Source organism: Melanostigma gelatinosum, assembly GCF_949748355.1.
Source record: "Melanostigma gelatinosum genome assembly, chromosome: 22".
In the NCBI taxonomy this organism is placed as follows: domain Eukaryota; kingdom Metazoa; phylum Chordata; class Actinopteri; order Perciformes; family Zoarcidae; genus Melanostigma; species Melanostigma gelatinosum.
The window spans coordinates 10,636,105-10,662,792 of NC_136655.1; the positions used below are offsets into that span (position 1 = coordinate 10,636,105).

General features: G+C 43.3%; 1 protein-coding gene across 6 annotated transcripts; it reads right to left on the minus strand.

The window, feature by feature from the left end:
• Window positions 1–898: 898 nt before the first annotated feature.
• strip2 (striatin interacting protein 2) lies at window positions 899–23,838 on the minus strand. Of its 6 annotated transcripts, none has more exons than XM_079294972.1 (22): window positions 23,714–23,838; window positions 19,654–19,723; window positions 18,137–18,211; window positions 15,383–15,517; window positions 14,979–15,099; window positions 14,119–14,187; window positions 13,209–13,315; window positions 12,913–13,040; window positions 12,406–12,594; window positions 11,863–11,913; window positions 9,099–9,331; window positions 8,096–8,161; window positions 7,949–8,012; window positions 7,572–7,643; window positions 7,302–7,376; window positions 6,925–7,022; window positions 6,271–6,397; window positions 5,580–5,680; window positions 5,251–5,317; window positions 5,037–5,141; window positions 4,608–4,812; window positions 899–3,555 (listed from the first exon to the last, which is right to left on the minus strand). In XM_079294972.1, the coding sequence occupies exons 1-22, from the start codon at window positions 23,732–23,734 to the stop codon at window positions 3,305–3,307; spliced, it is 2,430 nt and encodes an 809-aa protein (XP_079151098.1). In that variant the 5' UTR covers window positions 23,735–23,838; the 3' UTR covers window positions 899–3,304. The 6 variants fall into 6 exon arrangements, with proteins under 6 accessions (XP_079151098.1, XP_079151097.1, XP_079151094.1 ...); XM_079294971.1 differs by having other exon boundaries at window positions 13,203–13,315; XM_079294968.1 differs by having other exon boundaries at window positions 23,624–23,756.
• Window positions 23,839–26,688: the final 2,850 nt, after the last annotated feature.

A 26,688-nucleotide genomic window follows, 5' to 3' on the forward strand; every position in this document is an offset into this window, starting at 1 on the left:
TATTTCCGTTAAATTTCCCCTTGTTTCAAAGTTGAATAAAACATTTTATTCAATATGATTTCATTACTTTGGGGGGAAATATTCAAATCCAAGACCTGATGTTTATTGTTGTTTTGCCATCCATGTAAATGTAAGAGTTTGATGTCTCCCAACTGGTGTGTTCTAGGTTGGAGGGAGACGGGGCGTTCACTGACACACAGGGACGGGTTTGGACGGGGGAGTTCCACGGCAAAGCAGCGCTGGGCCTGAAAATGCAGCACACTTTGGCAAAACAAGCATAATTGCGCTACACTTTATAAAACACTGTATATGTTCTACAAGAAAATTAAACCGTATAAGTACTGGCCACAGTGTCTCTTTGTGTAAACTTCAATTTCACTCAGAAGATGTTTTCCTGGCCCTTTGTCACACTGCTTTTATGCTGCTGCGACAGGAAAGGTGAATTACATGCTACACTTCTCAGCTAACACAGATAAATCAAAGAACACTAGTGGCAAGTTTATGCAGTTATTTCATTGCACACTTTATCTTACTTGTCAAGACTTGAATTTTGACAAACCTGTAATTCCATCTTTGAAATATAAGCATTATTTAGCGTGCAAATAGCTAAATAAACCCTGTATACCCATTTCTCCCTGGCTGTCTTGACTCAGTCAGGTTGAAGGCTGAATAAAGGGCAGTTGTACATCATTATAGCACCAGCCAATCACAAAGCAGGATATGCTCACGTCCCCATCCACAACAGCTGTACCCGAACCGTTGGAACATTGGCCCGAGGAAATGTGTGATGTGATGCGAGTGTGTGGTCAGTTTGACCTTCTGTGAACCAGCTGTCAAGCCTCTGCAACCCTGCAGCTAATGAACGATAACTTTACAAACAATCACAACTGTTCAACATTGTTTAATAAGCAACTCTGACATTGCACTGTCATTGCATTGAATAATGCCTATATGGATCTGTAATTGCACATACCCCTGAACAACTGCAGTGTTGAGTATTCATTTGGACTATTCAGATATGGAAATGTAACAAAAACACATTATATATATCTATATATAGATATATATATAGATATATATAACGTAGTAACACCGATACAATGTTAAACAATTCTGGTAAAATACTGTAACCAGATACAAGAAACAGCTATTTTTATTGATTGTACAATTTTCCGGTAGAAAATAAAAACTTTGTATTGCAAACCTTCAGCTGTGATTTGAATGAATAACCTCACGAAGGCAACAGCGATGAAAAAACAAACAGAAAATGGCACTCAAATTTGGCACAAGATACAAAATAAATACATCTGAACTAGAAATGTCACCGACGTAAATACAAACGCACAATGAAGTTATTGTGTTCAGTGAAAATGTACAGCCTATGCAGTAAATGTTTCGTGCTGGAGGTGTTATTGTCATACAAGAATGTGATGGTACAGGTGTCTTCATCACTACAGGTAGTGAGCTAGATGATGGCAAGGAAGCTTAAAAACGTTTGCAATATATTATCTCCATGAACCTGAGAATCTATAAAGTATACAATATTATTTTTTAACAATTTCACCTTCCTGAAGAAGACAAAAAAACACCCATGTAACGCAGAACACTGACTTTGAGAGGGGGAAAAAAAAATACACTTCTAATTGTGCTGGAAACATTAGAAAAAAATTCCAAAGACTATATTTAAATGTCACCAGGTACCCAAAACAAAACAGTGGCCATGCACAGAGAAGCACAAGACTGCGTGTCAAAAGTATTGTTCTATGCCGAAGTAAAAAATGACTGCTTTTGACCCCTCGAGGCAAGTATATAACAATCTGAACCAAGCGAGAGTGATGCAAAAGAAAGGCAAACATGCTTTTTCCTGTGCTTGTTTGTGTGCTTCAGTTTCAGACATTTACGGGAAACAAACCAGAGCTCTCGACTCTGGAGCCCCGCTTAGGTAGTTGGACATGAAGGAACGGATAAGGTACAGTGAAGACAAATAAAAAAAAACAGCACCATTTATGCGACAGCTGTGTTCTTCCAAGCGAGGGTGGCAAAGTCCCCCAACAAGGTCATCTCCAAGGGGCCCGGTGTCTCACATATTGTGCCGTTTGTCAGGCAGATAGATAAGAGTCGGAGTCAGCTGGTCCAAGCAGGGATTCACAATTGTTAATTATTCTCATAGCTGAGGTTTGATTCGACCAGGATGGTTCCATAAAACAACTCAGAGAAGTGCCACCTCACTGAGCTTTTCTATTGGAACACAACAGGCCGTAGGTTCGATATGCCAGCGTGAACACATCCTGGATGACATCAGTGATTACAGATTTGTTTCTGTGATTTCTGAATTCAAAGTTCATAAGATATCTGGAATAGCAAGGACTCTTATATAAAGTACAGTTTATATTTTAGAACAGAACAAACACAATACAGTTTCTTCCAGAAGACTATTTCTCACTCCTAACCGTCCTCCACACATCTGCCCATTTTGCATATAATTATTTTCTTTCCGCACACATTTTACGTTCACAAACAGACCCTAACCCACCTACTGCTGGTAGATTTATTTTCTTTTTTGGTGACATATTATGTTATATGTCATTCATGGAAATTGCTCCCATGTCTACATTTAGACTATCAAAATTACCCTGTGGTTTGCTTCCAAAAGGCCTTTTTTTCCTTTTTGTTTTGAAAAAAGAGATGAACAGATTAGAAATCATGTAAATTTACATCTTCATAAAAAAAAAAAAATAGTTTAACCACACACACATTGATACAAATAAATAGGAAAACATTACTGAAGATTCAAAAAAGCAGCAACAATTAAAAAGAGGGGGACATATAAATTGACAAAGTGGTGAATATATTTTGGGGGGGGCGGGGGGGGGCAGTATAACTGGCCGAAACTGTCTCCTGCTACAGCGGTTTCTTACCTACCTCTGTACTTGCCGCGTCCATGTGTGTTCACAGTAGTCATAGGCACATGTTAGCGTCGTGTGTGTGTGTGTGTGTGGCATCTATTTGTGCTGAGCTCAGAGTAGGCAGCTCCATTCGTTCGTCAAATTTGCTCCATATTACACTTCATCTTCCATCTTCTCCCATCACGGGAAAGCCTGGGAGGTGGCTTCTCCATCTCCAGCTTCTTTCTCTTCACCCTCCCCCATCCGTCCATCACGGATGAGAAGCATAACCCCACTCCCCCCTCCTTCACCTCCTCCTCCTCCTCTCCGTGGACTCCATAACTCACCCTGAAACCAAAGAGGCTAGTGTGGGACTTCTCCACAACCCCAACCCCACACTCTCCAACCCTGTCCCTCCATCAGGGATTCTGCAGCAGCCCCTCCCACTGGATCGGCTGGGAGAAGACCTCTCTCTCCAGCCACATCTCGTAGCTGTAGTGGAAGTCCTCGGGCAGCTCCACGCGCTGGCCCAGCACGCTCTGCAGGCAGTTGTCCACGGGCACAAAGTCTCCGTTCTTGTTCTTGTCGTAGCGGCGGCTGTTGAACTTCTCGATGCTCTCCCGCAGGGCGCACTCCTCCGCCTGGAAGTCCCAGGGGCGCGCGTCGATATCTGGGGTGAGAGGAGGCGACACATTTAATATATGTTTGAATGTTCACACTTAGACTTTGCCCCTTGAATCTACCAATATCCTTTGTCTTAGTGGATTCCCCCCTCTCTTTATTTTCTACCTTATTCTCTCCCTCTTTTACTTTCCATCCATCTTTCTCTCTAACACTCATGGTGACAGATCACTTGGTCTCCCGTGAGGGACGTTGACCCTGAGAAGTCCCCCTTTCTCTGTTACCATGGCAACACCATCCAGGCTGTTGGCCAATGGCTGGTGGTGCGTTGTATTTTACACATGCACAGATGCACACATCGACCATTAAATCAAGAATTTGAATGTATTAACCTACGTTAAAGCATGTTTACAGAGCGTGGGGTGAATGTGATCTTTACACTGCCGTCTCTGTTGTATTGATCAGCAAAGTGTGACGATTAAGGACGACTGCTGGGACTAATTATCTCCATGACCGTTTCTTTTATGAAGATCCAAGAGGCCAACTGAGCTGTGGGTCCAGGAGAATGACATCATTTTTTTATTTATTTAAGCTGCATTTGATCATTTCTTTGATATAATACTCCGAACACCATAAATCATGAGTTAGAGCTGTAACAAAGAAATATATCCCTTCCATACTAACAGACATACCGTGTCAAAAAAGGTAGAAATTGGTTGATGGAAATAACATTACAACAGATTGATCTAGAAAACATTCTGTCAATCCTTTTGTTGTTTATTTTATCATTTTCCTTTCTTGGTTACTTAATTAATTATTGTTAGGATTGTGAACTTTGAATTATGAGTTATTGGCTGTATAAATTGTGAAAAAGTCTGTAGAAGGCAAAAAAAAAAAAAAAAGGATTCATAAAATAAAAAATAAAAACTTAGCGCTGCTGTTGGTATCTAATCGGTTAATGTCCCATATCAAAGCTTAAAAATCAAAAATGAAATCGAAGCATGTCATTTGTAATAAACTGTGGCCAGCCTTCTTTACCGGCTCAGCTAAACTCAAAGAGACCAGTTTGAACACTTCATGGCTCCACAGACTGCTTTTTACCATTTCCATAGGCCCAGTCGTCATTGAGCCTGTGGCGGACCTTCTGGTAGATGGCCGACATGGTCTTCATGTTGCTCTTCCTCCACTGGCGGCCCAGGTACTTGGTCTGGATCTTAAGCAGCTTGAGGACGTAGAGCTGCATCATGGCCTGCTTCACCTTGAGAGCTCTCTTTAGGATGGGGGCGGACTTGAACACCACCAGCATCTGAAAGAAGGAATCAAAATTGACGAGAGGAGCATGTTTGAGCGTGCTGTGGCGAACCAAAGGCACACTGCAAACACTTGATTGTGTAATATACCAATGGACATGGACTGGCTGCTCTGTGCCGATGGATTTGTACACGCTCATAATGGGACAAGTTGTTTTTTCATTTTCTCTTCGCACATCCAAGGGCCCACAGGGTGTGCGCACTCAGAAGAATGACTCACCATTGTTCGGGAGTGTTTCCACTTGGTCAGCTTGTTCAATATTCTCAGCAGATTGATACAAGAAAACAAGTTTCTCCAACAGAACTGGTTGCTGTCTCCCGCTTCCTAAAAGACACACGCAGGACACACGCGTGTCAGGATGAAACCTTAGAAAGGCTCGACCTCCGTCCAGTGAGGATCCATCAGGCGTCACGCCGACGCTGTTTTCACTCACCAGGCTCTCGGCTGTGAGCTCAGGCAACTCATGGACCACACAGTGGGGAAAGTCCAGCACACATATGCTGCAATGAAAAAAAAACACACTGATCACTTCCCAAAATCTACCCGGCACTTTACGCACTGCAACATCACTTGAATCTGTCCCTGACTTTTACAACATCATCTCGGGAGCCATTGCCAGCACGACTCACTGGAAACGGAGACACAATGATACAATTTCCCTGCGTCTGTTGGAACCAAACCAAGCTCGTCTGTTGTCGTACAGCGAGACGAGAAGTGCAGTGCTTCCTGTGAAAGGTGCAGAGCAGGAGACGAGGATCCTACCTGTTTTTGGCACTGATGTAGGACATGATGTTCTGATTGAAGAACTTGAGGATGAGTGGGATACAGTTAGCAAACACCAGGTGCTGGGAGACAATCTCGAACTGCGGGGAAAGAAGAGGCGGCAGAGTGGAATAATTTGTTTACACTCTGGGGGGAAAAAAAAAAGCAACAACTACAAATTCAACTCTTCATTTTAACGGAGTAATGATTTTCTTTTTGTTATGAGCAAAATTAAGAGCAGCCATTAAGAGTTTGAAGGAATGCCCCTTCTTAGTAACAGAAAATATCCCCGTCCCCATCACGCTGAACCGAACAACTACTGATAAATAAAGCAAGATACAAGTGCTTGAAATGGGGCCAAATCTGCTCCATTAAAAAAAAAAAGAGCAGATTTCAGACCAGATGCTCTCTTTCAATCTGTTTTCCGTCTTTATTGAGAGGAATAGACCAACTGTGAGTCTATCCGGCTGATGCAGGAGGTTGCGAGATGGAGGACCAAAGGTGGGGGGGGGGAGAGGAGGATGAGAGGAGGAAGAAATGGCACGCTTGACTGGATAATCAGGTGGAGGGTATTGGATAATAGGGTGCGTTTGTGCTTGGGGAAGGCGAGATGGAGAAGGAGAAGAATAATGTAAAAGGACAGACCGATAATGTGAGGTGCCTGTAGGAGGGAGGACTGTGTGTGTGTAACCTGATAAATGTGGTTGAGTTTGAAGTGTTTGAGGAGCAGCAGCAGCAGAGCAGAGATGGCCTTGACGAGGATTTCCTTGTGACGGTTCACGTCAATTCCCAGCTTCATGCTCTGAAGGACTGTGATACTGGAGAGGACACACACACACACACACACACACACACACACAGTAAGGGCTTCAGGTCTCGAATGATAATACAGCTTTGTCCCAGTAAAAGGAAAACTGAACAATTAAGACACTGACATTTCCAAAACAAGCAGATATTCTGATAAGTCTGTCAATGATGCACTTAAGGTTTCTCAACAGGGAAACTGTCTTTCAGCGCTCTGGTTGAGTGTCAGCTTGTCTAAAACTAGGACAGACTGCGGACCATAAAACAATTTCAGAACAAGTGCATTTTCACTGGTATTCTATCCGCCCAAATGTTAAATTTTCTTCCAGACAGAAACAAAGAAAGAAACATAGAACATGCGCCTGATACGGTTATCTGCAGCTGTAAATGGTGGTGAAATTTGACAACATACATGCATCTTTTACGTTCAGCTGTCTGATCTGAATGTGGCTCTAGATGTGTGCAAATTTATGCACACAAAAAACAACCCAGCACCATTAGAAACAGGTGAAATAGTCACACTGCTTTCTACAGTACTTACGGCATCTCCTCAGGCAGCACATCAGCCAAGATGTTAATGGAGTCAGTTTTGGCTTTGGAGGTTGGCGCTGCAGCCAGCAGCAGCTTCAGGAGGGCGATCTGACACAGGTGACAATGCAGAGATTTATCGAATAATTGTTTAGCTACAATATATGTGTATCAGTGCTGACAGGCTATTGATACACAGAAACAAAAAAAAATCCTCAATGTTAATAATCAATTTTCCCTTTTTGGGAGAAACTGTACCAACTGTAGAACAGAGATTATATTGGTTTACAGTGTTTTTAAAGAGTCAAGAGAACATACATTTGGTAGTAGGATGGTGTGAATCCAGGGTCAACAGTTTTATGGAGGAATTGTTCATCATGAGCCACTCACCACGTACTGGGAGAGGTTAGGAAGCATGCCCAGGTAAAGCATCTCTGTTGGCGTCTCCGCCACCTCCTCATCTCCCTAAACAAAATTGAATTCACATCCGCAAAACACTCACGTTTAGGACCCAATAACAAAGCCATGTTCCTGTCTTGATTGAATATGCACCACATTAAATGTTCAGTTCATCTGTCCGCGTTGCTTTAAAACAATAGAAATAGATTTATAGAGTTACTGTCGTGATTGTGCAATCATTTCACGGGGGACATTACTGACCAGACTCATGGGACACTGTTGCAGCTCGTCCTCCTTTTTGATCTGGACTTCAGCGATGGACACATATTTGTGCTGGAGAAGACAAGAAAACCAGAAGAATATAACACAAATTATACAGATACAATTAACACTTCTTCAAACGCCTTTATAGCATTGCTACCTGACACCCACAGGGGCATTCCTGTGTGTAACTACAGTTTGTTAAAACAAAAAGGAATGGCTTTTTATGTGGGATTCAGCAGAAAGAGAGTATTGATTAAGACGCACTCTGACCATCATGAGCCATGGTAGAAAAAGGAGAATAACACTGGGAAATCTGGGTACTACTGAGTGAATGAGATGAGATGCTACATGAGGCAGTGATTTCCCCCAGTCACCTGTTTCAGAGTCTTCACGCTCTCATGGATGGGTCTGGGCAAGCCCACCAGGGTATCTGTGTCACTGCAAAACAACGCACAGTTACACCAGACTGGAAGAAGACAGTTTAAAAGGATATCTTTAAACGTCTGAAATGAAATGCCTACTTTCCCAGAGTAAACCCGATGAACTTGTTTCTGCTGGTCTCAAGGAAGTGCTCGATGTCTTTCTCCCTGCACACACACAAAGACAGGCTGCAGTCAGATTTTGGATTCATTTGAGGGCACCTGCTGCCACACACACGAACAAGCAACCAAAGGGACAGTTTTCAGGGGAGCACTCGCATAACACCCACACAAACACGCAGAAGAGCCACGGCATGCATTAGCTTCCTCAAATCTCATCAGTCACGCTGTCTGCTGCTGCTCTCTGTGAGCCTCCTACTAAATCAGCCCTGTATGTCGCAGCACTCTTGATCCAAAGACATCGCAATACGCACAATTAATGATAAGGTTTGCTAATACAGACAGAATATAGGTTTTCTGATCATGAATGCATAATAAATGGTCTGCTATTAAGCACTTTACTACTTTACGTCCTCTGTCGGAAGCATTATTCATGCACCCTGGGAAGACACCACACGCTACACTGTCAGGAATACACAGATGGAAAGCATATTGCTGGATGACAGCGAGGGGAGAAAACTGTGAGACGATTTTCTAATTTGGTTTTAAGTCCGAACTCAAATGGTGGCACAGAATCAGGGCGGGAAACTGACACCAGCTGCCAGCCAAATGGTGCGAAGTCGTGTCTGTGGGTGGGAGGTTCTCTCTACTCTACAGTGGTCAAAATGGCAAATTTAGAGCTTTTATTCAATGTAATGGAGCTAAGTGCTTTTAAACTAACAAAGGGATTATTTTAGCAGCTACAATAATGAGTATCTGTATTATTTATCATAGAAAGGTCTTACTAAAGCCGTTTTTTTATCCTGAAGTAAGGCTATAAGAGGGCAGTTTAAAGAACTTTTTTCAATTCTTTGAGACGAGGCATGTAACTGCAGCTTGTAATTGTTAAAGCTGTCCAACGTCCAAATAGTTTTTCCCAGTATTTTACAGTTAATGGGTGTTTGTTTCAGACTCCAAAGTGCAGAAATGAAAACTGTTAATTAACCTGACTTTAGGGGCCCAGGGAAGGCCCTTGGGGAAGTTGACCCGTTCTGTGGGAGGCCTGAGGGGAGGCGGCGGAGGTGGGGGCTGGATGATGACGTCGCGATCCAAGGGGTCCACCTCGCCTTCGATGCCGCTGTCTGTGTCCTCGGGGTCCTCCTCCTCGTCCCGGGCGTCGTCGTTCTTGAAAGGGTCCCGCTCGTTGTATGTGTCCAGGCTGTCCTGCTTGACCAGGGGCTGGGAGAGAGAGAGGACAGGCGGTCAACTGCACTGGCAGGACTGCTTAGAACAAGTGAAATGACCTATAATTAGCCCATCTTATATTTAACATGTGGCAAAGTCCAGTTGTAAAACTACAAATCTGAGGAATGACCGAAATCAACCACATGAACTTTACCCGACACATATATTACCTTTAACCCCTTAACAACATCTCCCAATTGCACTAACTGTATGAAGATATTCGCAGGAATAATGTGAAGTACACAGCAGGCTACATTCGTACTGCAGCTATAGTGGAGCAGATACGCTTTTTATCGCCTTAGGTATGCGATCTAATAAAGATCTAATAAATATCTAATAAATAACATTTAATCCACATTTAGCATTAAGGTTTTCAGCATAAATGTATCCTAAAGGACTGGTACACGCTTTAAAAAGGAAACTGCAATATCATCATCATCTTTTTTTATTTTTTTTTTATTTTTTTTTTTTAATGGTTCAACAATTTGGGAAACATTCTTATTCCCTTTCTTGCAGAGACTGAGAGAGAAAATAGATACCACTTGCATACTTTTCCGTTAGATTTGAAACTACAGCCAGGACACGGTTAGCTTAGCTTAGCATAAACAGCTAGCCTGGCTCTGTCCAAAGGCAACCACAGAGACGGCAAGCAACATTTCAGATTGAACTTACCACGCATCTGCACGTCAAAAGATTCAGAAAAAAACCGCACTCAGACTTATATTGATCTCTTATCTACAAAAAGAAACCCATTTCAGCTCAAGCGCAAAACACACATTCACAAACACTCAAGTGTCGCAGTTCAAACTACTTTTTCCGATGAATGGCTGTGACAATAGTGCAAGCATCAGGCATGAGTCAGCGTTTTGGACATTAGCTGAGCCAGTGCAGTCGATGTATGGTGCACCAGTGGTAGTACCAATGCTGGACTATGTGAGGGGGGTAGTGAGTGTATGGTTGGGAGGAGGGGGGGAGGGAGGGAGGGAGGAGGTGAAACCGTGTTGCGAGTCATTCTCTATGGAGAAGCCATTCTCTGGTACGTGGCAGGTAAAGCTACTGTAGTGTCGTTTTTTCTGTCAGGGTTAGGGGGCAACCGCTTTCAATGACATCCATGTGAGAGAGAGAGAGAGGTCAACTGAGACCCAAATGCAACACCTACAGAGAAAGTACGGTCGTTACGATCTCAATTCACCTCCTCAATGAATGCATTTTAAGGACATTGACCCCTAGTCCAGAGGCTGCAGTGCAAGGTGATTTTTGCGGACAAACCTGGTAGCGATGTGATGAAAACTACAGGGGAGATGCGACTAGAGGTAGATGTCGGAAGTGACTTTAAGGGACAGTGGATAGTGACCGCTCCAGCGCCAATGACAACAGCCAGCAAGGCAGCCCTGTTTCTCAAACACCCCCCCCCCCCCCATCCAAACTGAGCAGCCCACAGTGGAGGAGGAGGAGGAGGAGGAAGACGAAATAAGTTGAGTAGAAGAAGAGAGGGATAGTATGAGGTGTTAGTGGATGGTGTGGAAGGAGAAGAAAATGGTGGAATAGGCATGGGAGGAAAAGGGGAAAAGGAGAGTAGGACAGAGAGGAAGATGAGGAGCAGGATGATAAAAGCAAGGAGAAATATAAGGAAGAAAAAAAAAGGAAACTGACTATAAGTCAAAAACAGTTGGAATAATTAGGGGCATAAGGAGGATGGAAGTAAGATTTTTAACAGTGTAAAGGGGAATGGAGGATACAGGCACGCATGCGTGGGAAATTAAAAGTTAAGCATGAAAGGAGGAGGAACAGAATAAAGGGAACAAGTAAAAACAAGTAAAGGGAAGAAAATATGCATTGGTGATGACTGAATTAAAGGAAGATTTTGACATTTTGAAAAAAACGGGTATTTGCTTTCTTATTGAGAGTTAGATGAGAAGATCGATACCATGTTTTCAGTCTTTACACTAAGCTAAGCGTTTCTTTGCTGTAGCCTCATAACTAGCATTCAGACACAAAAGTGGTATATACTGTACATTCTCATCCAACTCTCAGCAAAATATGTTAAAGTGTATTTCCCAAATGTCAAACTGTTCCTTTAAGTATTGGAAATGAGGCAGCGAGTAGGATTGCACCGAAACCACTCGGAGCATCAAACTTCTGGTTTCTGATTCATTTCTTTCATAGTAGACGATTGATTTTGTCCAATAGTTTGGAGTCTTTAGACAATATGGTTTATATAGAGTGTAATTCAACTTCCTTTGGCAGAAAAAAATATTATATATTATTATTATATTATAATATTGTGAAAAGGGTCAAATTTCTGACATGTTAAATATTGCTTCCTCAGTTTTTAGTGCATCCTGGTATGATTGGATGAGTTTAAATGACAGGAGGGGGAGGAGAATAGGAAAAGACAAAGAGAGAGAAGGGAGTGCAGAAAGAAGAGAGAGAAAAGTGGGTGGCGGGGATGTGGGAGACGAGTGCAAAAAGCTCAGTGCAGAGAGAAAATGCAGAAGGAAAAGAGGGAATTTGTGGGTAAAGACCTGCTTCTTGGGAAAGGGACTGTCTCCTTCCAAGCTATCAACAAAGGCACTCTGTGGGAACACAAGGAAGAGGGGCAATGAGAGACCAGAGTGCAGTTAGAGAGAGAGAGAGCCTGTCCAGTCAAAGCTCTAAAGCACTTTTGGAAAGCCGGACCCGGAAAATAGTTGGAGGATGAGTTAAGGGAGGAAGTCTGTGGGATCAGTTGAGAAACAGATGAAGCGGTTCAACAATAAAAGGGCGAATAATGGAAAAATGAGTCTTACATGTAGGTAGCATTTACAATGTCATGTTAGTAATAAAGTTCAGTTATACTGTAGGGTTAAAGGTAGCAAACACACCTTCTGAAATACTGTCTCACATATGACGACATCGGCACGTTTTGTTTTTGATCAATGAACGCATCGTCAAATGTTGCATTTATGTCCCCCTGTCTAAAAAAAGTTAAACGAGTATGTGTTTTTTGAAGTGAATGTGTGTGTGTGCGCGCTGTAAAGTAACAAACACTACTGATTGTGTGTGGTTCGTGGAGGGGGGGTCTGTACCCTGCGGCTGCGGCGGCCTCTCTTCTGCTGCTGCTGCTGCTCAATGAGCTCCATGGCAGAGGCCGGGGGCGAGGCCGCTCTCATGGCCCTGACCACCTTGATGCTGTCCTCCGGCAGCGGGGGCAGGTTCAGACACTCCCGGCCGCGCACCTTCATCTCCTGAAGCTCCTCGAAGCCCCCCAAGGTGAACTGGAAGATAAGGATGGAGAGGGAAACAGCGACTCACAGAATGCAGGTGGATGCATCTAATATAATACTGCCCATCACAAGCAAGTCATTTTCATAGCAGAGTGAACTTAATGGAAAACAATGGCTACCTCTGGTGGTCCCCGTTTATAATATGTGTAATTTGTGGACAAACACATTCCAAACTCTCACTATGGCTGTGCAGGTAAATAAGCAAATAGGAACACACCAACAAAGGCACACCAACAAAGATGCAGAAATGCACAGAAGTTGATTCACGTGCATTATGTGTCAGTGTTTGAACGGTCGTAATGTACCAACCAGTATCGTCTTCCAGAGCAGCAGTAGCACTTTCTTCATGGGGAAGTGCGGGGCATTCATGCTGCAGAACTTGGTCACCATGGTGAAGAGGAGCAGGGCGAGGGGCTCTCCGTTGTACAGAGGGGAACCTGGGGGGGTCAAAGGTCAAAGTCTGTGTTTTTGGATTGGCTATATGAAAGCACCTGCTAAGACAGACTCTCCTGTGCTTTACGAGAAATGATGGCCATGAATCAGGGATGTTTTAGGTCAAAGGATTACATATCTATAAAAGTATACGACCACACACGCACACACACCGAGCTCATTCTTGAAGGCTTCTCTTGCTGCTCTCCATTCAGGTCTGTCATCCTCCGTTTGAACTCTAATGGTCTCCACCATCAAGTACATGATGCTCAGTAGGACTCTGCAAAGAAAGGAAAGACACAATACTCAGCTTGATCCAGTGTGTGTGTGTGTGTGTGTGTGTGTGTGTGAGAGAGAGAGGTGGTCATTTAACTAGTGCCTGGAATGATAATAATGGGCTTAAAAAGGTCAACAAGTACAAGAGACAATAATATGATGGAGGAAATGATGAGTAGCAATGAAAAGGGACGTGCAAGCAGCAGCAGAGGATTGAATGCAATCTTCTTGTGCATATAATAATTTGTATTCTCTGCCAGGATAACGTACCATGCATTCACAATTACCTGATGTAAGTCAGGCGGTGTTTGATCCATTGAACGCTTTGTTCGCTCAACAAAGCCTCACAGTTCAAAATAACTAAAATGGTTTTCAATTTTGTGGAAGCGATTATGTGCAGATCTACTCCTCTAGCCGGTAATTATTTGAAAGTGTTCAACTGGGAAATGCACAGACGGGGCTCTGGCTATGTGTGAACATACAAGTGTCTATATGTGGGTGTAGAGGGGTGTTTTTTTGTTTAAAAAAAAATCTATTTCATTAATTAAGTAGAAACAGAAAATTAATTTGAGGGGAAAATAATACAATTAAATGTTGCGGATTAAGTGTGTGTGTGTGTGTGTGTGTGTGTGTAAACATGTGTGCTTGTGGCCGGATGACAGATGGGGAAGCATGAAAAATGGTCTTTTTTTTTTTTTTTAAAAGGTGGAAGAATTGGAAGACATTTTTGTACTTCTTTGCTTTCCTTCTGGTGTGAAGTGAGAGGAATGTGGAGCAGGCAGTGAGTCATGTGGTTGTGTTACTTACCTGAGCTCTGTGCTGTCTGCCAGAGAGATGGCAGGCTTCCTCACCGCACTGCTGCATGCCTGGTTGTTACTGCAGACACAAGTAAATATTCGCATCATTTTTCTGTGGTTTATTTGAAAAAGAAGAGCCAGTCTGTGCATACACAAAAAAAAAAGCATGAAGATAAGGTTATAATGATCCAGAGGTTTTAAACACACAACCTCAAGTCTCATTTTTTAACAACAAAGAAGCGCCGGATCCCAACTGAGGCCGACACCAGCAGCAACGAAGCCGACTTGAAGGAGGCGCTGCCGCTCCGCGTCCTCGACGGAGGGATTGAAGTGTGGAATCACAGGCGGTGTGTTTACTGTATTCCTGCATCTCTCTCTCTCTCTCAATGTCTGTCTGTGCCTTTCTATCCACATAAACCTTGGGAGGGAATGAGTGGATGTGCTGAGGGACCAGAGCTTCCAACACGGGAGGATACCGAGCGAGAAAGAAACATCGACTCTTTCAGGGTTTGACACTATGAGCTTTTAATAACAGGCCCTATGAAAGACGTCCAGATTTCAGGATAAAGGTTCCCTTCATCCGAGAAACATGATGCCACTTTTTTACTGCCTGCAGACCATCACCCAAGGGGGCTATACATTTATAAAAGGCACCTGCAGGTCTGCCCTGCCTATTTCTATGGCTTACTTGCCCTTTATGTCCCTTTCCCCTGGCGTCCAGTAGCAGTAAGTCTGTAATCTTATTTATTGTCAAGCAAATCCAAGGTGAAAGTGAAATTGTAGCTGGTGCTTTTGATGACATTTATATTTATTCGGAAGTTTTCTTTCATGACTCGCATATCCCCAGCATATTGGGCGCGTTCTACTCACTCTATCTCCATGCTAAGCAGCTCCAGCAGTGCCGTGAAGATGCCCATGTCGTAGAGCAGAAAGACATTGTGTCTGGACCAGTGGAGCACATCCACCTCCGTGTCGCACTCATCAAACACTCCTGGAAAATAAAGAAAAGGTGTGGGGGGGGGGGGGGGGACCTTTAGAAGCTCATTTTTGTTAAAGTAAAAAGTTAACAGCAAACAGAGTAGTAGTTTACAGCTCTAACTGTGACAGCGTGGTGCGTAGAAAGACACTTGTGTGCATGCTGGGTCACTGTCACACTGCCATGGCTTACTAGGACTCCGGGAGAGAACAGGTCCATCGTCAGTAATACACCTGTGATGTTCCTGCTGCTGTGAAAAAAGGCCTAATGCTGGTTGTACTGTATTGGTCCCACGCACCCTGAGCCAAGTAGAGGATGGCCCTGGCCACCTTCAGCCTCTTGTCTCTGTCCGTCACCTCCAGCGCGTCCAGCAGCCTCATCACATGGGACCTCTGCTCCTCCGCCGTCAGCTCGATCCACCTCCGGCCTCGAGCTGCAGGAAGGACACGGCAACAGGGTGGGCAAAGTTATTTCATCTTCTTCCTCTGCCTCAGACAGTGCGGGCTACTATAACATCATCCTCATTCTATCAGTCACTGTACTCGTTATCTGGTTTTAATACATTATGTAAGCCACAGTGTGCCATGTACGGTCAAGTTATTGTGAGCACCACCTCTATGCACAAAGACAACTTTACAAGCTCACTGCAGGTCTGCATGTCCTGCAAATTGGGGATGGACTCATTTGTTACTGCTGCAGTTTTTACTCCCTGTAGTGTTTCCTTTACTCTTTACTTTCTGCATGTCATACCGCTCATCTCTCCTGTCCTCCTTCCCCATGTTTCATCAAATATTAATCAAACTGAGATTGCTCGGGAAATCGGGGGGGGGGGGGATGCAAATAACTGACCTGCCGCATGTGGCAGATGCTCTGCTGTCCTCTCGCCTGGCAGGTGCTTTGAATATTCTGACAGCACGGCCGTATTCGCCCTCCTCACAGGACAGGGACTCAGTCACAGCCTGCCAACAATCGGTTCGCCCGCTACGCCCAGTACAATGGTGCACAGACTGCCACCTCCTCCTCGACGTCACCAATGACGAAGGAGCTCGTCTTCGTGACACTCCCCTCTCATTTCCCCCACCGCCAGATTGGAGACGGTGGGTAGCTTTTAAGTACCTCGGTATCAACTTGAAGAGTAATCTGAGCTTTGACTACCACACCAGAGACATCTAAAACAAAGACTCTGCCAGCCACAGACTAAGGGCTCTCGCAGTCAAACGCCACCTCCTGCTCCCTCTGTATCGCAGCAGTATTGAACCCATCCTCCTGCACTGCGCCACCTGCTACTTCACGTTTAAAGACAAGCTCCTGAAAAATTTGAATTGGCCTCCCGACTCCCAACCGGCCTGATGTTTGTTTACAGCCTGTGAAAAGCTACATTCCTCTATAGAGGACTACAAAGAATGAATCTGAATCTAATTTTGGTAAGACTGCTACCTTGATCTGGATATTCACAGTACTCGTGTTGTTGAACCGTGTGTGGAAATATAGAGGCCGACTGCCGCTGCTTTGACGCGTCCGTCATTAGCTTTTAACATTATGTTCTGGCCCAATGCTTCAGCTCTGGAAATAGCTGAAAGCTAGTGAGTGTTGAATAAGACAGAGAGTCCGTGGTGTCATCATGAGGAGAGACCAGCATGCAATGAGACTTCTACTCCTACAAAAAATACAGTTTTTAAAGAAATGCACACCGTGTTTTTTAAGAGTGTTATTCTTCTATTCTTAGACGCTTCATTTCATTACGCGGACAGTAAAAGGCATTAAAAGCATCGTAACATTATCATGATCGGTTGAGCTCAGCGCTTCTTCTTCCTCTGACGTGTGCCGTCTACTCAAGTCAGGAAATACAGGAAATGCTGTCTAATTTCAGCTTAAACGAGACGCACTGTGATAATCACAGGAATTCAGATGATTGGGAAGTCATGGTTAGTGGTGAAAAAAACATTGATGAACACACTGTCAGTGGCCCTGTCACACACACACACACACACACACACAAAGAGCACAAGTCATAGAGGAGAACCACCCTCTGATAACTAACATACATTGCCCACTGAACACACACACACAGATACACACACACGCTAATGAAAAGACCATCATGCAAAGAGGCAGCTCTGTGCTCCATCTCTGTAAAACAGCAGCCGGAGAAGCTCTCATCTAATCCTGCTGTTCATTACCGCTCAGCTTGGAGAGGAGGTGACAGATGAAGAGGATGAGGCTCGTCTCGCTCTTTGCCAATGGAAAGATGCCACAGTGACGAGAGACCATAATGGCTTCTTACTTTGTTTTTTTTTTACCAGAGTGATATCTGGGGTATGTAGTGAGATCATATCATCACCCCAAAAACCTTCTTCCATTGCAACCAAATGCAACAAAAGGACGAAAAATTACAACAAATTATGGTTCTTTATTCTCTCTTTTTATGGAATATGTTACTTGGAATTAAACTTCACCATTTCTACACAAGACAAGACGGAATGATAAAATATAAAAATATCTGGTGAAGAGACATTGTATTCAAGCTGAAGTCTCTTGTCAGACAGTAACTCATGTTGGAAGAGCTGCCTAGTCCTTGGTAACCAAATATGAATCACATGGTTAGGATGGGCCCTCCCATGTGAATCTGTGGAGATATTCATTCTTTGAACAGCTTATAAGAGCAGAGCTTTGATGTGCCTGCATGGCCACTCTTATCGAGCCCTGAACTGGGGCCCACGGGGCCGGTCAGAGCTACACAAAAAAGGACTCTGTGACAGCGGTCACACTGTTGCAGGAGCCGTCAAGGTCTCTGTGATAAACAGCATGACTGGCTGTAGACTTCTGTGTGTTTGCCAAGACCCAACATACACAGTGGGAGTATTTGAGAGACAATTTTGTGTCTCGAGCACCATTGGAGCTCAGTTGTTTTACTCATCGTGTGAGCCACAGAGAGCGAGGGGAACGACACACCTACAAGTGATCTTAACACATGAAGGGATGTGCACACAGCATATCCACAGCCATTTAATATGTCTTATAATGTACACACACACACACACACACACAGTACCATGGCTCCTGAAGTCCTCCTCAAAGTAGTCTCTGTTTAGGGCAAACTCTGGCTCCTCTGTGTAACTGTAGAGCTCTGTGGACAGACAACAATACAACAGAATTAGAGCTGAAACGATAAGCCAATATATCGTAATAATTTTTTAAGCACATTTTTATTTTTACGTCATCGGGTTTCATCGATCAAATAATTAATCATTGAATCAAAAATTAACAGATTAATCGATGATGAAACAAATGGGTAGTTACAGGCCTAAATAGAATCGAACATAATGTAACAGAAATAGGAGACAGGTGCGCTCCTGCAGGTAAACTGTGCTACCCAACAGTGTGTCAGCTGTTTGTCTTGTTTTAATGAACAACGCTGAAACATAAAACAGCCGAAGAAAAAACCTGAGGAATGCAGAAACAGCATTATATTTTTACAATCGATAGCACATTGTAGTCTGTATGCTAAGTAGAACCAGAGGTATTACTGCAGGAATTCTGTGGGGGGGGGAATCTCACGTCGACCAGTCACTCGTTTTAGATTTAAGTCTGAATCAGTTTGACATGGAAAGAGAATTGGATAAAAGCTGAGGAAAGTGCAAAGGAGGACAGATTCAAGCAAGTAACTAGGCCGGCCGTGTGCATGAAGGTACATGACAATCCAGATTTACAAATGGCCGTTTGTGCCACAACAAGACTAAGAGTCGACAGCCATAGGGCTCTGAGAGACTGTACGAAAAGCACAGCTGGGCTTTGAGCTACATGCTAATGTTAGCATCCTGACACGCTCACAACAACAATGCTAACATGCTGAGGCTAAGAAGGTATCATTGCTGTGTTATAGTTCAGTGTGTTAGCATGCTAGGCTGATGGGAATGTCATTCGTTTTGCAGATACTTGGTCGTAAACTCAAATATTGGACAAACTTCGACCTGATGGCACGAGAAGAAAAGTCTGGAGATCATCTAATTCATTCTAATTCATCCTCTGGGTACCATGAATGTCTGTGCAAAATGTCACGGCAGTCGATGCAGTAGTTGTTGAGATATTTCTCGAAAAGCAAAAAACTGTCAACCTCAACTTGGCAAAAGAGGAAAAGTCAGGCGATCATCAAAGTCAGTGGGATTCATCCCCTGGGGACCATGAACGTCTGTACAAAATGTCATGAAAACCCATCATATAGCGGTTCAGATGTTTCAGCCTGGACCAAAGTGATGGAACGACGTCACCATTACTACGGCCATGTTACTAGCATGGCTATAAACCTGCATACCTTATTGTGAGAAAACCAGATTTTAATAAACAATACATGTAGCAGACATGATGAAGAATCACAAATACTTCTTCTTAGATTACATGCATGGATTGAACCAAATCTAATCGTATCACTCTAAGAGGAAGTACATTGAATGCAGCTGCTACTGTATGAGAATGTGGCGCAAGCTGTTGTTGCAGTCATCGGGGACATAAATGTTCATTTTCTAACCACTTGGAAGAAAGGTGTGGTGTTTAGCGGCTGGCCAGTCTTACCTGAAAGCTCAGCAGTCAGTGCGTCTGTGTCTCCGTACTCAAACTCCAGGTTTGGAGACTCCATGGAGCTCTGCGAAGAGCAAAACACACATTTGCGTTGACATTATAGTACGACACTGATCTCGGCTAAATCACAGATGTCCCGACACCCACGTGCAGAAACATACTGCAGGCAATTCACATTTCCCAACACCTACTGTACCACTACTCTGTACTCCACTCACGGTCAAGCACTTCAGCGCCACACATCACCCACGCACACTCTCCAGGCTCGTTCAGTTTCATTTCATCGTGTGCACTTTTGAGTTTTGAGCTGCTGAACATCCAGGCGGCGTTGATTAGTCAGTTACATTTTCTTTCTCTCTCACATCCGACTCACAATTACAGATGCTCTCCACAACCGGCTACAGCTTTGATCAGACTGATTCGCTCCCTAACAAAAGACCCAGATGTTCGGTGGAGCAATAAACTGCAGTGAGTCAACCCGGCCCCTCGTTTCAGAGCAGATTAGCTGAGTTTGATGACAAAGTGAATGAGGAGCATGCGATCCATGTGCACGTCCTCACATTTAGTGCATAACCTTAGAAGGAGGCGGGCAGACACGCTCACATAAGAGGCCCACATTTTCCAACCCCGGGAAATGACTTCTTCTCTCTAAAATAGATGAGCACTTCATGATATCAATAACCTTGAGAGTGTAGCCTGGTCATGATTACCCCGCCTGGGGCAAATGGAGGCTTAATAGTAGGAAGAGAATAGGCTGGTGGCTGGAACATTCTTGGTTTTTTTCAGTAGAGGATGTGAACGGATGAAATTTCCCTAAAGGGACGATTAAAGACACATTTTATGTTAATGAGAATGAAAAAGAAAATCCCTCCTGGCAGCACTGGGAGGCTAAAAGCTACGAGTGTTCGATGTGTTTAACCCTGTCAGAATTGCCTCAAGGCCAGGAGAGTAAATAAGGATGTGCTCTGAGTCATCTATCCTGGTTAAGCAAGTCTGCGTGCCGTCATGGAACGGCCTCCTATAAATACCTGCTGCAACCAAGTCAGCACGAACTGAAATGTACAGGACGGTCAGCTGGAAGTTTGTTTTTACGAGATTCGATGTTGTTACTGCACTTGCAAACCAGGAAATGAGAAGCACCTGGCAGCGCAGATGACTAGACTAACTGACCCACACCTCTGATCGCGAGTGAAGGAAGCCTGTGGGCACATGCTGCCTCACTTTTACCATCTGCAACAAGTTCTGGAAATCATCATGAAATCAACCGAGGTGGCATTTTATTTTGGAGGAGTCCAAACGTACATGTATATTTTGCAATATTTCGCCACTCTTTAAATTCAAGTGCATTAAGAAGAAGACAGTACAGGGTGGCCTTGCAGTTAAAAGCACCATAATGTCTCTTGTAAAGTCATGCTCTTTAGTCTCCTCTTCAGTCCCTTCAGCTTCCTGCACACTACACATGATGGTATGTTGTTTATGGCGTTTATTGCGTCTGCTTATTATTGATCCAGCTGCAAGACGTCGATTACGGACACCGCTCTCAGTACCCGCCGTCATATGTGTTGAAATCATTAGTCCATTTATATCATGGGGTTTTATTGCTGAACTCACTGTAAAATGTAATCAATCAACAAGCTCTATTGACTGACATATGAGGAACAACCTCAGACATACGAAAGCTATTACAGACTGTGTTGTGTGACATCGTCTGTGCTGGAACTCAAACACCAACATTCACTTCCCATTTCATCCTGCCGTTCGATGCTTCAGTCTGTTGCGAAACGGGGCAAAGACGAGTAATAATTTTCATTGTTATTCATTTGATTCATTTATATGCTCGGTCTATAAAAAGGCAATCAATACCTGCCTCCAAATATCTTCTTTTGTCCAACAGACAAGACCATCAAACTTTGGATTTCACACAGCCCAACAAAGAGGGATGACATCACCAGCGTGACATAATAACGCCGCCGATGTCATCAGGGTTAGGACTTCAAATCTATTACAGAAAAGTCAATATTACAAACTGGGTGTGTGGAGTTTGAAAGACAGGGAGAGTCTAATGAAAAGACGCTCATGGTTACGTGAAGGGAAATGTAGGATCCAGCATTATTTGAGCTTGACTGAAATAAAGTACCAGAATTCTTTCAACAAGATCCCTCCGTTTTGTGATGAATTCATTAATCATTTAATCTATTGTGTGTCAGATAGTTGTGGTCTTCAAATTGCTTATTTTGTCCAACCAACAGATCACAACCAAAATATATTACATTTGCAACAATATAAAACAGAGAAAAGCTGCAAATCCTCACATTTGAGCAGCTGGAACCAACATTTTACCCGATAAATGACTTTCACGGTTAATGTTGTGGTCAATTACAGGTATTGAATAATCGAACAAGCAGCCTCATCTACCGTCCATCTGTGGAAGAACCCACTGTCACCCAGGGACCGGGGGACTCGACTTGCCCCTGAAACCGGAGTGGTCGTTCTTTCCAAACTCAACTGGGATGTTTCTTTCATTCCCTTGAGCATCAACACAGGAGAAGCCTGTCTCTCTGTCTCTCTCTCCTTCCTTTTCTCATCCAGTCTGTCTCCCCTCTCGGCCGCCAGCTGAAAACAAAAGTCGCCCTGGCTCCAAACTGGCAAAGCTTCTGTGCCCCAACGCTCTGCACCACATCAGTGTGCAAACACTGGGCGCAATGTCAAGGCAGGCCACCTCCCACTCCTACACAGCATATGCCACATAGACAACAGACGACTGCTCTAGCCAGCACAAATGAGGGACAATTTACACATGAACGAATCAGATTCGAGGTGAACTTAACAGACAGACACAGGAGCCCCGGTTCCAGTGCAGTGGCCAGGGAGTATTTTGACCCCCCCACACCATCAACAACCACTCAACCCCAAATCCAACGGCTGTGAGATGAATATGCTCCAATTCCCTGAAAACCATTCACTGTGCTCAAACAATAACACACACGCCAGGGGTGACTGGATTTTTGCCTGGACGACAGCTTTGACCGTTTAACTCCTCTGATGTATCTGGACTGAGGAACCCCAGGAATGAAAAACACATCTTCTTCTCATTTTTTTCATGAAGGGAAGAATTATAGCTGCACGTGCACTCAAAAAAAAAAGAGGCATCATCAGGCTGAACGTGAGCCATGCTGCTGCCATGTTCAGAGAAGCAGAGTCGATTTTTTTGTATTCAAATGATTAATTGATGAATGGAGAAAATAGTTTGCAGATGAATACGTAATGAAAATGATTGTTAGTTGCTGCCTTAAATTCAAGTGCAGTAACAAGTGCACTCGTGCTCTTATACAATACATAGTATTACATATTACCAGAGACCAAAGGAGAGTCTTAAATTGGTCACTTCATTTGACCAGCAAACCCATTTACAATGATATGAAGTGATACTATTTTTGCGTTTGTGAAGCTTTAACCTGCAAATGTTTACTGTTGAGGTGCGACTTGATGAATTACTTGAACATAGACAATCAAAACGTATTTAATTCGAGTCAATAAACCAATGAACTGACAGACACAAACACAATGTGAGCTATGATCGATAAGGAGATTATAATTCATGGAATATTTACCGCAGGAGAATAAAAAAATAAATATAAATGTCAAATGACTCTAATTTTGAGATATGCTTGGTGGTGAGGGTGCTCTGACTTCACATTTCACCTCCTGCATTCTGCACGTTGAGATTACTGCTGGGGGTTATTTATAGGAGCCGGTTGCCAGAATAACACCTCGGTGTCTGCCTGCCTGCCCGTCTGCATGCTTCCCAGCCAAGACGTCGACTCACTGCAATGGAAAGGACATTCAGCTGGACGGAAAGCTACCCAGCAACAACACACGAACACACGCGCACACACACCTCCAGCGCGCTCCTGTGCCATAAGTGGGTTGTAACCGACTGCACGTAATCGCCTCTCCAATTTACCTCCGACTCCTTCTGCTGATCCTTGAACACATCTTTCCCTTTCGGCCTCTGCCTGTCGCCGTTACCGTTAAGGTTATTAATGATAGGTACCTCAATGTCCTCCGCCTGCATCTTTCTCAGTCGGTGCGGCTCACTTCCCTCTCCGCAGATGGTGCATACCGGTCCGGTGGTGAGCTGTGACTGCACCGCGCCAGGGGAAGCACCGGCTCCAGAAGCCCAAGTTGTGGATCTCCTCCTCCTCCTCCTGCTGCTGCTGCTGCTCGTGCTCCCCCCTCTCTGTTTGGTTCACCGTCCCCGCGCGCTCCGAGAGGGCGGGGTTAGAGAGTCAACAGCAGAGAGGAGCATCAGCTGACCGCCTAAAAGTTAAACGAGGTGGTGTTAATGTAGACATTGTAGAGAGTTGATAGCTCAACATGCAAAAGTAGGACGAATACAGCTCGTTTAATACTCGTAACAATTATATCATCTTGGAGATACGAGAATTTAAAACAAGATCCTCAAAATATCAAAATGTTAATCATATCACAGAAAGATATACAGATGTACAGGACTATAACAATATATCAATGTGTATGAAAATGATACATAAAGATTTTTCATGACACAAACATCTTTAAATTCCTGATTGTCACTGGAGGTGCAGTCAAAGTCTGTAAATGTTAATGTTAAAATGACGTATGCACCGTTTTCCTGTAAATCCCTTCTGTTTGTGAAGGCAACTTGAATGGCGGACTCCGCCACTAACAGTGAAAACACAGAATGTGAATACATTGAATGAATGACGACACATGTTCCTGTTTCTTCATCAGCCTTCTTGTCTGTTTAAATGTATGAGCTAGTTTAATAAATTGACCTGTAATTTACACATTTGAATATAATTAACGGCGCTCAACCACATGAGAATTCCAGCAGGCTGAGATGACAGTTACTGCTACTTTGCTAGTTACCATCTGATGTCTTTTTTTTCTCCATTAAGATTACATTTATCTATTGACTTATTTATATTGTACAACAAACTCAATTAACTATTTATATTGAGGGATCAAAACAGGAAACAGGTTGGAAAAAGTGTGTAAATTCGCTTTTGCTAAGGCTTTCTCAGTCACTGCTCATGCTGTTTCTCTCCAAAACGGACCGTTTCTGAAAGAAAAGTCACTTTGAGGTCTTAACTCCTCTTTGACCAAATATGTGGTGACTGTGTTTTGACAGCTCAGTTGGGTACCTGCTCCAGATTCGGCAGAAACATACCAACCTCCAACATTTACCAGCTTTGGCTGATGAATGATGTTTTCCCACCAGCTGTGTCAAACTCAATTCACATGAAACAAGATTTCTGTCCTTGGTAATAAAAAGCCTCGTAATGCAATCTGCTGTCAGGGGTCCAGATCAGTTCATGTGTCTGCCTCCTTATTTCTGTGACTCCTCCAGTTTAAATGTTAAATGTTAGATGGAGGTGGAGGTGCCCCCCCCCCCCTGTAGAGAAGAAGTGAATTATTGATATGCGCAGGTTGAGGTTGGTGTGTTGCCAAACCCACCCACATGTACCTACCAACACACAACCCACATACTGTGACAAACCACTTTAGATGACATGATTGGATTGCATAGTTGAATGTCAGCTTGAGCTTCTGGTGGAACGGGACCACATGGCAGGACAACGGGGGACAATTTCATTCATAATTTAGACTCATGCCTGACAAAGCCATAAATACATCGATACTTGTATAATAAATCGAATTAAGAGTAAACCAACAACGGAGAACGAGTTGTATTTCACAGAAGAAATGTTAATTTTCTTTTTATCTCTCTGGCTTTGGTAATTATGTTTACTTTGAGGTATGCTCAAAAGTAGCCATTCAAAATATTTTTTCTTTTTATAATCATAAAGCGAATTGCAGCGATTAGTAGTGCACTTCTGAAACATTTAGGGTCAAAATCAAAGTAGGGGCCAAGAAAACAGGACGTTTAGTCCCCAAGATGGGTCAAGCTCCAAAAACACTGAATGCTAGGGTTCCCATCATGCCTCACAGTTTCCTGCACAGGCTTTCCGTTTTAAATTTAGTCTCCAAGTCCCAGCTGAAATAACCCTGGTGCCATTTTCAGGGTTATTTCTTCAGACCTAAGATAGCTCCTCCTGATCTACAGAAGACATTATACAATTATTTTCACAGGCTCACAAGTACTTGACATAAGGACATTGATCTTTAGTATTTTTGTGGGGGTGCCCCTTAAAAAAAAATATGTCTAAGTGCATGAATATATTTTAATTAAAAAAAAGAAAACGATTACAATTCTACAGATAAGAGCATTTGAATTGGAGCATATTTGGAACGAGGAAGTGATCTTTTCACTAACTTTAACAATATCAATAAAATAACTCGACATTTCTTGTCAAGCTATGTTTAATTTTTTTAAGAGTGAGAAACAGAAACATGTTGAGAGACTAACATGTAGACATTTGTAAATCTTTGAATCATAGTTTGGACTGTTGTAGATTACATCTTACTCTATATTTGTCAAACTATTCCTTTAACCTTGTGACGCTGATGTGTGTGTCCAGAATAAATTAAGGATCAGAGCCAGCTGTTGATGTCAGAGATGTCCCTGTCTGTTCACTGGCTCAGATGAGATCACTGACAGACCTCAGCAGCTGCACACATGGGCTCCCCTCCCCCCCCCAACACACACAAACACAACACTACCACATAAGACCGGAACAAAAACACACGTCAACCACCTGCAGAAGCGGTAAGTCTGGAAAAGGAGTCAAATCAAGGCGACAAAGTGAAAACAATTTTTTACATCTTTATTCATTAAGATTACAGAATGTTTTTTTTAAATTATTGCTCATCATCTACCATTATCACTTGCAATATTTAAACATAGGGGCTTTTTTTTCTTCTTCTTTATTAGACAACTTAAAACATGTTTGAGAATTTCACCAGTTTTGCACTGTATGAGGATTTACAACAATAAATACAGGAGTGGATTCTGCTTTTACCTCCCTATAGTTTTAAAAGGTTGTCATATCTGTATATTGTATGCATATACATATATGATGCTGG

Excerpts from the sequence above, each read along its gene's own strand:
- strip2 (XM_079294967.1), bottom strand. The coding sequence starts at position 23,734 with ATGCAGGCGGAGGACATTGAGGTACCTATCATTAATAACCTTAACGGT. Across the intron at positions 18,212-19,653 it reads ACTGACTGCTGAGCTTTCAG|AGCTCTACAGTTACACAGAG; the intron begins GTAAGACTGGCC and ends GTCTGTCCACAG. Across the intron at positions 7,023-7,301 it reads CTAACCTCTCCCAGTACGTG|ATCGCCCTCCTGAAGCTGCT; the intron begins GTGAGTGGCTCA and ends CACCTGTGTCAG.